General features: G+C 34.5%; 1 protein-coding gene and 1 long non-coding RNA gene across 2 annotated transcripts; both read right to left on the reverse strand.

Annotated features, from left to right (window-relative positions):
- Positions 1 to 743: 743 nt before the first annotated feature.
- On the reverse strand, positions 744 to 1247 carry LOC144547655 (uncharacterized). Its single transcript, XR_013509128.1, has 2 exons — positions 1019 to 1247; positions 744 to 980 (listed from the first exon to the last, which is right to left on the reverse strand). It is a non-coding gene; the product is annotated as an uncharacterized LOC144547655 (long non-coding RNA).
- A 3776-nt stretch (positions 1248 to 5023) lies between these two features.
- On the reverse strand, positions 5024 to 6351 carry LOC144547580 (uncharacterized). Its single transcript, XM_078296255.1, has one exon. It carries the CDS (start codon positions 6058 to 6060, stop codon positions 5098 to 5100), a length of 963 nt encoding a protein of 320 aa, XP_078152381.1. The 5' UTR covers positions 6061 to 6351; the 3' UTR covers positions 5024 to 5097.
- Positions 6352 to 11054: the final 4703 nt, after the last annotated feature.

Below are 11054 nucleotides of genomic sequence, written 5' to 3' on the forward strand. Positions count from 1 at the left end.
AAAAAGACTCCCCTAGAAACCACAAAACAAAGGTGGATACAAACACATTTTTGACCATATTAAAATCCCACTAAAAACTCACAACTAACTAATTAATGACAAGCAGTCTCAAAACTGATCAGTTCTCTTGGCATGCCTGTTTGACCATGCTATATTTGGAATCTAAACAAATGTATGACATAAACTTTGTAAAGCTTGTTGTTAGCTTTCCACATAATTTTGGATCACCTAAATCGGAGCTCGTACGAAGAATCGATGGCCAAAAAACTAAAGACATGTCAGTTAGTGCAATGCTGGACAGATAAATTTGCTACTGCTGTAAACATTCAGTTTTATTTTAGCAACTAGTTATTCTCAAGACCCATTAATAAAGCGTCTCATATGACATGTCACTGAATGATAAAACCTATCTGCTTCAAAAGTATCAGAACAGTGCAATCCGGGCGGTGTTAGTGTATTTTAATTGGAGATGTGACTGCTCTCAATAGATACTCCTGCAAATTCACTCACTTCCTCCCATTGAGATTGTACTGCTTACATCATCACTATGAATGTTCCTTTATAATACTCCTACAAATTGCAATCCAATATCTTCCTTTTTTGTTTTTGACAAAAACAAATTGCAATACAATTTAATTTAGTAATTAATCATGCCACCAACGCATGCAATGCAAGTACTAATCTAATCTATCGCTTTTTAAACAAAGGTAAAGGTACATGCATATCAGCATTCAATTGGATTAATTAATGTAGACTATAGATCTTTCTTCTCGTAATTTTGCATTGCTTCTCTTTTGTAGATTTCTCTGAAACCATGCTTTCCTGACCCAAACGAGCTGAAAGGGTTTCTAAGAGTAACATGTGAACTTCCAGTTTTCATGACATTTAAGCAAAAGTAACCTAAATAAACTAAGTCAAAGAATAAACCAAAAAGCAAAAATAAAAGACACCTCACTACTACTACTATTATGCTAATTCTACTACTACTGCTACGCTAAGTATCGTTAGAGTTATCCACCCTTTTTAGTGAAGATCCTATCACCAGCCGGTGAGAGCAACACTACTGATCTCAAAATACACCAGGTGGTGCCAGGATCTTTACTTTTACCAGTGTAAGTGTACCAGTTTACCAGCACCGGCTAGGGGTCGAAGCTGAGTGCGAAAAAACCCTAGTCCATATCTCGGTAAAAGCAAGTAATATGTATTGGTGGTTGCACGACGCATTAAGTGCGAGGAACCGGTGAAACAAATCATGTATTATTTGAACATATTTCGACCTGAAATTTTTATTAATATAAAAAAATTCAAAATTTCAAAATCTACACCCAAATTCAACTTATTTTCAAATCTGCCCAAACTGGAGAATTATTTTTCAAATCCAACCCCCAAATCCGAAAAATAATTTTCTGAATCCAAAGGTTCTCTTTCGAGAAAATAATCCTCAGTTTTTTCAATTAAATATAAAATATTATAAGTTTTTATTTTTTATATTAAAATATTAAAAATATTTTTATATTTCTTTGAAAATAGATACAATATTATAAGATTGAAATCCGTGCGATTTGGGGCTGGATCTCAGTAGATTGTGGCAGCAAGGCCACTCTGTCACTTATAATGCTCCGTCACGTATTTAAGTCATCTGCAAATGATTCTGCCCACTACCCTTGTGAAATTGACCGGCAAGGGAAGGTGTTACGGCTGTTATTTTGTCGGTGGGGTTTGGTTATGTTGCATTTTTCTTTCCGGTGGTTTCGGTTTCGGTTGGGGTTGGATATGGTAAGGATGCATGAGAGAAGTTAGAGGATGGTATATACCAAACTAAATACTTGCACCGTACGCTCATTTATGGAAACATGACTGAAGTTGACAGATAATTAACTTCAGTCAATTTAAAAGGGACATGTGAATAAATGATAAATATTTAAAGGCGCTCAATGGCGCTAATTCAGTGCCAATAAGCGCAACTAGTGCAAATTAGCCCAAAATTATGCTAATTACACTTAATTACATTAAATTAGCAAAATTCGACGTAATTGCGCTAGTTACGGTACTTCACGCTAATTACGATAATTTACGCTAATTTCGCTAATTGTGCTAATATCCGCTAATTTGTGTTAGTTCGAGCTAATTGGTGCTAGTTTGTGCTCAATGGTGCTAATTCAGCACAAATTACCACAAGTAGCGTAATTAGCGCAAACTAGCGTAATTTGAAATCATGGGTTCGGGATCAAGTCACCCAACACACTTTCAAACTCCTATGTATATTATAATAGATTTTTTCACTTTGTGGATTTCAAACCCATGACCTCCTACATGAAAGCCATATGGCTTTGCTACTAGACCAAAGGCAACATCTTGATATGTTTAGTAATTAATCAAAAGGATTGATGAGTGCTGATGCGCCGTTGCCTCTCTTTGCTATTTTGCTCTGTGTAGTATTCGGCCTTAATGACAATAGATCATCTGTCAACTGCTTGAGAGCAGAGGCATTTCGATGCCCATCAGACCGGGTTTAGTTTTTCTTGAGGCAGCTCCAATTGTTAAGTCTTTTTCTTGCTCTTTTCTTATTTTTGGAACCCTGATCCTTTTCGTTTGTGATCTGATCTAAAAGACGAAAAAAATAATAACGTGGTGTCTGATTGTCTGATTACTGAATGTTATAAAAAAACTAAAAATAATAACCTGGTGTAGATAGTTGGAATTAAGCCCAGGCCCAAAATTTATTGACCCAAGAATCAAACTACAGATTGTCGTGGTATAACTAATTGATACTTATAGACAGCCTAATGGTGACGTCATTAGCAAACTGCAAAAAAAAAAAAAAAAAAAAAAAGGTGTTTAATTGTCCATAACTAGTTGTTCACAAAAAACTATCATTTGACTTGCGTGAATCTTATAAAATTTCAATTCTATACTGTAATCTCATATAACGAATTATATACAAAACGCACTTTAAATCATAACATCCAGCGGGACCACTTTGTGTACTTGCAACTTGCACGACTTGCCAAACTATATGTACTTACTGCGGGACCACTTGATGTACTTCTCTAACTTACAGTTAATGACAATTTTAAAACCTTGTAGAACATCTTACAACTATACCACTTCTCAAACTTGTAGTTTTTTCAAATTAACCTCGAAAATTATGTAAAATTAATTTTTTTTAATCAATTTTTTTCAAAATTAAAATTAATTTTAATTTTTTTTCTTCAATAATTAATATTTATATATACATTTATATCATATAAATGAACACTACACATACTATAAAACATAAAGATGCAAACTATAGAACTTCAATACTGTAAAATTCTCAAATGTAAACTATAAAACTGAGATAAACACAATGCAAAATTCAATACTACAAATTTAAAATATGTATACAATAAAACTAACAGATGCAAACTATAAAATATCAATATATTAACTATTCACAACTATATTGTTAAACATTAGTAACTACTCACAATCATAAACTATCACTATTGAAAACATCACTGTTTAACAGTAGCAAAAGCAAAACTGCAAAATAGTTATCAGTTATCACAGAAAATACCCCCAAGTACAAATTCGGAGAAAATCTCAAAAAGAGTTATCACATGGAAGATTTCAGGCTGAAGTAAGAAATAGGTAATGGATCCGTTATTCTATCTAAGCCCTACAAACCATAGCCCAAAATGATAATAATATGATCAATGTGAGCCTTCAATCAAGGAAATGATCCATAGCCTGTATAATTTCGGACCCACAGTTTTGAGATGTTTTGACACAGGATAGTCAGAGCCTGAACACTGAAATGTTCGATCCGGAATTATTTATTTAGACTCAACGCAAGGGGCCTTCTCTGACGACACTGTTATAGCTGAAAATAACATACACATACAAGAGGCGGAGTTTAGAGAATTAGCATCCTCTGAGATATCTCATATTTTGCGTGACTTTTTGGAAAATCTGAACCGTTCAAATACGTTCTGCACGAATTTCGAAGCTCAAATAATATTGGCCCCCTGTGCTACCCCCGAGTTTAGAGGGGTGGAGCGGGACGTGTAGAATATTCACAGCCAGATCACAATTAATTTGTTGTCCTGGATCTGGATTTGAATTCGAGATGGGGGATGGGGGGATCCGTATCCCCTCAGATACATGAGGATACAATGAGTTACGAATTGTCTAGATTTAGTCTCAGTGGGGCAAAATAAAATTCGGTGTCCATTATAAATAGGGGATCTGTTTTGAGATTCATGCCAGAGAACGGTCTGGATTTTCTAATTTTACGTGGAGGTTGAGTTAGATCCGGTGAAGTTAAATCCTAACCGTTATTTAAAAGTGGTTCTGTGTACCAATAAGACAAATTCTTTACCGACTCGACTGGGAATAATTCATGAAATTGGGTACCTAAGAGGATACTCACTCGAGAGGCACCGGCACCGGAGCATAACTACATTGTGCCTAACTAAATTTGATATTTTCACTGTAGAATTTCATAATCAAAAAGAAAAATATGCTTGTAGTCAAGGTTTGCTATAAGATGATGGCCCCACCCCCCAAGTGAAAAAATTCATATATTTTTACATGAATAAATGTATAGTGATGACGATTAGGGATGTATATTTTAAATTGTATCTCACCAATATGTTTCTTACACGCTAAACAATAAAATAAAATAAACATCATTAACACAAAGTTGGATACAAAGTAAGAGATATAAAACACTATATCTGATACGAACTTCCAATGAAATCAACAAGTTTCTGATACGCGTACAATGAATTAAATTTAACAAGTAAAATATACATCTTCTTACTAGAATGACATTGAACTTATTGGAAAAGACAAGTTGACCCTGAAAGGAAAATTTAGCTGTAAAATGAAAAAGAAAGACAAAATGCAAACCTAAAATCATATACAATGTAAAAGTTAAATTCCCAGCTCTTACATGGTTCCCAATTATTATTCCTTATTTCTCTGTACTGTGGAACAATTCTTCCAATCTTCGATGAAAAGAATTAGAACGGCATCAAACACACCTTGAATTATCTTTACATTTACATTCAACTGTTAAAAAAATGAAAATTGCAAAAAAATAAACAAAGATCAAGGAATGGAAGAAACCTCCAACTTCCTCTGCATCTTTCTCAATTCCAACCAACCCAAGAACCTATACACCTTTCCAAACACATTGAAACAAATCAATGCCAATACCCCAATACAAACAACTTGGCAATTGATCCACTCGGCGCTCGCTCGAATCAAAAAAACTGAATCGAATGCGACTAAGAACCAACTTAATCCTTCCAATGCATTTCTAATAGACACACTAATCTTCTCCTCCCCATAAATCCTACAAACCATCCGTGAGCAGAGCGCAAAAATTATAGACAAGGTCGTTCTTGACAAGCCTCTGTAAGTTGCTGACTTGCCACCTACAATCAAGGGCTCATTTCTACAAACGCATGACGTGCATTCACCCGAAAGCCGGGAACCCATTAATGCCTCCAGCCCGGTATAATACGGTAGTATAACTGCATCTACATACAGGCTCGCGTGCAGTATGCCGGATACGGTAGATGCCTCGAGAACCGCATACCTCAGGTCTTGATCAGCCTCGTTTCGAAATGCCAGTGCAGAGACTTGGAGTAGGAGTAATATCGCAGGGCCCACATGTGAGATTGGAAATATGGTATTGATCCTCTGCCCCTTGGCTAGGATTAGGAGTACCAGCGGAAGTAAAATGGGGCCTGACGGAACCAAGTACTTCCTCTTTCGAAGGATCCAATTGTTGGGTATGCCTCGCTTGGCCATGGTGAGTTCTACAAGGGTGAAAAATGTTGTAGCCATGAAACAGTAAGATATGAATATGAGTACTGCAAGGTCTATAAATGCGGAATAATCGCCGACATAGGTGCTGTCACAAAAGTAATGGTACGAGCAATTAACGAAATCTGTGGTTTCTTCTACTTGCCATCTTGTACATTTGAGAATTGAGGTCTTGATATCTTGCAAAGCCCATTCATGGTGAGCCGGCATTTCATCGAGCATGTATTGTGCATAGTCCATGTTGCTGAAGATAGTGTCAGTGGGGTCTTTTTAATCATATCTCTGGGTTCTTCTTCTCTGCATTGGAGGTTTCATATATCCCCTTTAAAAGTCTCTCTCTCTTGCTTTCTAACTATGACTCTTTCTCTCTCTGTTTGTTGTGATGGTGTTGTAGCTTGAACGGGGTAAGAGAAGCAAGATTGAGAAGGTCCAACTGATGCCCTCTTTTGTTCTTAAGAGGGGTAATTTGGTCAAATTGAGGGCATGAGGAGAGTTGCAAGGTTTTGCTGTCATGGTGGTTGAGTTGAGAGGGAGAGGTTGAAGGGCTGCTTGACTTTATTTCTAAGTTATACAAAGTTTGATTGGTCTAATTTGGGTAGTATATACGCTGTGTGGTTCCTCTGTGGCATTCCTCGGTGCTATATTTGTGTTGCTTTAATAAAGCTGCTCAAGCAATTAATTGTACTTGAAATTTATTTAAAGTTCTTGTGATCTAGCCGTCTAGGTTAAATTTATGGAACCTATTAGTTAAAGGAATCAGATTTCCTGCCTCCTGCCATCAGAGTCACTGCGGGGTGGGCCCGGTTATTGTTAAAGAATTTAGGGTTAAAATGATTTTGAATTTAGGGTTAAATGGAGGTCCACTCTGCAGTGACTCTGGGGGTAGGAATTTCCTGCCCCCAGGGGGGCAAACGATTCGATTCTTTAATTAAATCATGTAAATTTGATTTGTGTCCAGCTAATTAAGTAAATCTCTTGAAATAAAATTAATAAATTGCATCATATAAATGATCAGAAGTCCAAACTCCAAAGCATGTCAACGATCTAGGAATTAGAATTTAGAGCAATAGGAGTACATGTGACACATGGATAATTGCACATGATTTCATACAGCTATAGCCAAAGAAAGACTAGAATAGGAATATGTAAGCGCAAATGTGACTAATTCCTTTTTAAATTCTAGGTGGATAATTATTTTAAAAGTTAGTTAAGGTAGGTGTGGAGCAGGTCTTGTGAGAGATGTAAACCTTTAGACGCAATAAGATGGCTTATCCTTCTCCTCTATTAATAATTTAAAATATTCATATAATGCTCTACGTATATTTCTTTCTTAAAAGGACTTGATTGATTGCTGCTTCTATGATTAACCCCTTTCTCCTTCCCTTGTGACTTTGTCTAATATATATTGGTTCTTAACTTCTTATTTATTGCCATAATGTAAAAAATAATTTAGTGAGAGAACTATACTTAAACAAATTTTTGACGGTTTTACATAAAACATAAAACAAAGGATAAAGATATGAACAAAGCTACTTCGGTTTCATACAGCACATGATCTGATGAAATAGAAAAAAAAATATAACTAGTACACTGTGACAATATATTTACTCAAACAGAGTTTGAGCTACATCAACTTTATTAAATAATTGACCCGTTGAATATTAAACAGAAATTATTTCTTTTGAATGTCGTTTTTGCTATAACAAAAAATACTTATCAAATTAATGGTCCAGCATGGGTGACCTAATTTTATGATGTCGCCATTAGAAAATGATTAACTAAGAGACAATTTGGTTGGTGGAATAAACTAGAAAAATGATTAAAATCTAAGTTATTACCATTTACTTTATTGGAGCAATTGACCCATTAAATATGAAAAAAATATATATTATTCATAAATTTTGTTTCTACTATGTTACAAAAAATTATCAAATTAATGGTCCGACATCACTGACGTAAATCTATGATGTCGCCATTAGTGATTAGTATAAGAGACAATTTGGTTAGTGGAAAATGGAAATACACTTGAAAAATAAATTGAAGTGTATCTCCATTCTTATATTATTGATATCTCCATATTATATCTAAATTACAGCCCTAATTTACACTGAAACATGTGCTTTAAAGCCTATAAATGTGGACTTTTTACTTATATTTCGATGAAATGTGGTACTGCTATGCTTTGTTTGGTATTTTGCAGGAAAGAGGGCGAAAAACTGGATCTGACTACTTTTCGTACGGCCCGTATGACATTTTGTACGGCCGTACAAGATCTGCCCAACTGCACAGAAGGTTCCACAACAGAGGCACAAAGTCTCCAAGACAAAGCACAGGCATACGGCCCGTACGGGGTCCCATACGGCCCGTACGGGGTCCCCTACGGCCCGTAGGGCGCAGATTCGGAAAATCCAGCTGGAATCTGAAATCAGCTTAATTTAAGGAGGCCGAAAAGGAAGCCTCTGGAGACGCGATCTGGGGCATTAAATGAGATATTTCCTCACCAAAAAAAGGGGGATTCACCACTGGAACTTGGACGACCTTTCTTGGAGCAAAAGACAAGAGGAGGAGAAGAGGAAGAGAAGTGGAAAACGCGAGTTTGCAACGGATCTTCGGATTTCTCCACTGTTTTGTCATGAACTCTTTTATTTTCTGTTATTTGTGTTATCTTATGAACATGAGTAGCTAATTTACTTTGTTTCTAGGGCTAAGATGTAGTTTCTAATTTGGTTTTGTTTGCATGCTACTTGGATTTTGTGTTGAATGCTTTGTTTTTACTTTGTTGAGTAGTATTTTGATTGCTTTATTTGTGCTTGCTTGAATTGATTAGTCATCCCGTTAGATGAATGCGCACATCTAAGTGTTAGGAGCCAAGTCTATGACATTGAATCTAACCGAATAAAGTATATGAAGTAGGGTTAAACCAAGGAGTACCCGAAAGGTGAAACTTTCCTTGAGGCGAAAGTCCTTGGATACTTTTAGTAAACCAACAAGTAACTTAGATAAATTAGGCCAAAATGCGAAAGTTGAGGTTTAATGCATCTAAGAGGGAAGTATTTGAGTCCGGTAATCGGGTATTAGGCCAAAATGCGAAAGTTGAGGTTAGGTATCTAGATCTGGTCGATAGAAACCCTAAACATTAGTATCAACACAGAAAACAGTAGCTGCAGCATTAACTCGGGGTCCCCTACGGGCCGTATGGGAAGCCATACGGGCCGTATGCCTCGGGGCTGAACAGAAATGAAATCTGAACCCTGGAAACGCCTTTTTATTAATTGAAAACAACTTTAATTCTTTTTATTGCTTTTTAAACTTGTCATAAATCATTAGAATTGTTAGAACTAAACCAAATCAATTTCTCTACTTCTAGAATCTCAAGTAATTTTAGGATAAGTCCGGTCATTTTCTTCCATCCCTGTGGATCGATACCTGAGCATACTCATCGATAGGATAGTGCACTTGCTATCTGATTTGACAGAGTATAACAAAGGTTTAAAAGGTATAGCTTGCTATACTGAAACTTTGTAGCATATATTCTGTGCGAACAATTATGCCGCCAACGACTGAGATTGAAAGATGAATTTTCGAATTGAATATCAACCCTCCAATCACATAATCTGTTTTTTTATTAAAAATATATATTTTATGTGTAGAAGTCTAAATTTAGTTAAAAACATACTTACTACACAAACTGCTACATGATATATCACATTAAAATTGAATAAATCCCTAGCGATCGGTTTCTTTATTTCTCCTTACAATTAAATTATTTCTTTCAATTCTTGCAATTAAATTATTTCCTTATTTTTCCATTTTCTCTGTTTCACTTCTCCTCTTCCTCTATAGTTTCGACAATGAAAATGAAAATAATTATATCTTTTCATATTTTGTTTAAAGCTATTGTATCTTTGTGAATAGATGAATAACAAATCTTGTACTGATGAAAACAATCATATCTTTCTGATTTGGAGAGAAAATAAAAAATATCTAGAACTTTTGTATAGAGAAATTTTTATTGTTAAAAAAAAAATTCATCAGGAATATATACGTAGAGAAAAATCCTTATTTAAATCATTTAATTATATCTTTTCCAATTTTGTTTCTTTACATATCATTTCTCCTCTAAATCATTTAATGACATGTCTTGTTTGTAGAGAAAAATAGATATTAAATCTCAATGATACTTCAAAAAGAATTATTTATGTTATATTTGATTTTTTTTTTCATTTGTTGTTGTTTCTTTTATTGTTATTTATTATTTATATTTCCTTTTTTTTCATTTCTCTTTTATTTTCATTTAAATTTTTTTTTTTGTGTGAATGTTAAATAAAAAAATATCTTTATATTTTATTCAATCTTATAGTATGTCCCGTTACAACGCACGGGCACAATACTAGTGAGATATAATTTATGTAAGACATCACATATTCCTGTGGTACTTACCGTTTTTTGGAATTAAATTTACATGTATATAGTTATACATGCATGGTTCTTCTAATTAAATTTGGGATTAATGACAATTAGTGTAACGTTTGAAGACATTAAGTTTATATAAAGTGCAAACCATATATGTATTACCAATAAAGTAAAATTTCTATAAGATTCACATTTAAATCCGTACATAATTCAACCTTATAAATGTACCAAATTATAATAAGTACATAGTTTTATTTATAATAAAGTGCAAACCCTGCATTACCTATAAAGTTTCAACGTATAAATTGAAGTTAATTTGAATCATATTAATATATGGTTCATATAATTAATTAATCAATTATATATAATTCCTCCATCGCTGACCTAATTCTATAATGCCGACATTAGTTACAAAAGACAATTTGATTATTGGAAATACACTAAAAAATGATTGGAGTGTAGCCGTGTAGGTTATTAACTTATTATGTTATGAAATACATTGTGTAGAAGCGAACACGGAGATGACTAGAAGAAATTAAGTTTGTTGAACTATATATGGTCCTACCAGGCTACCACCTGATGTATAATACAAGGTACAACTTATGAATAATTGTTCTTTTATTGGGTCTGGTTGTGGAGTAAGATATCGGGTCGGGTTCACAAAAGGTTGGTGACAAAAAAACAGATGGGTCAGAAACAGGAGCAGTTGAGGTACGCCAGTCACACATAGTATTATAATTAATAAAAACTATTATAATTTTGGCTGTTATAGCTAATATTCATGTTCTTGGTTGTTACTTGTTACCTATTGTTCTTGTTTT

Source organism: Carex rostrata, chromosome 31 (assembly GCF_964058835.1).
Source record: "Carex rostrata chromosome 31, lpCarRost1.2, whole genome shotgun sequence".
Taxonomy (NCBI): Eukaryota; Viridiplantae; Streptophyta; class Magnoliopsida; order Poales; family Cyperaceae; genus Carex; species Carex rostrata.

What these genes read in the sequence shown, in the direction of transcription:
- LOC144547580 (XM_078296255.1), bottom strand. Translation starts at nt 6,060, where the DNA reads ATGGACTATGCACAATACATGCTCGATGAAATGCCGGCTCACCATGAA.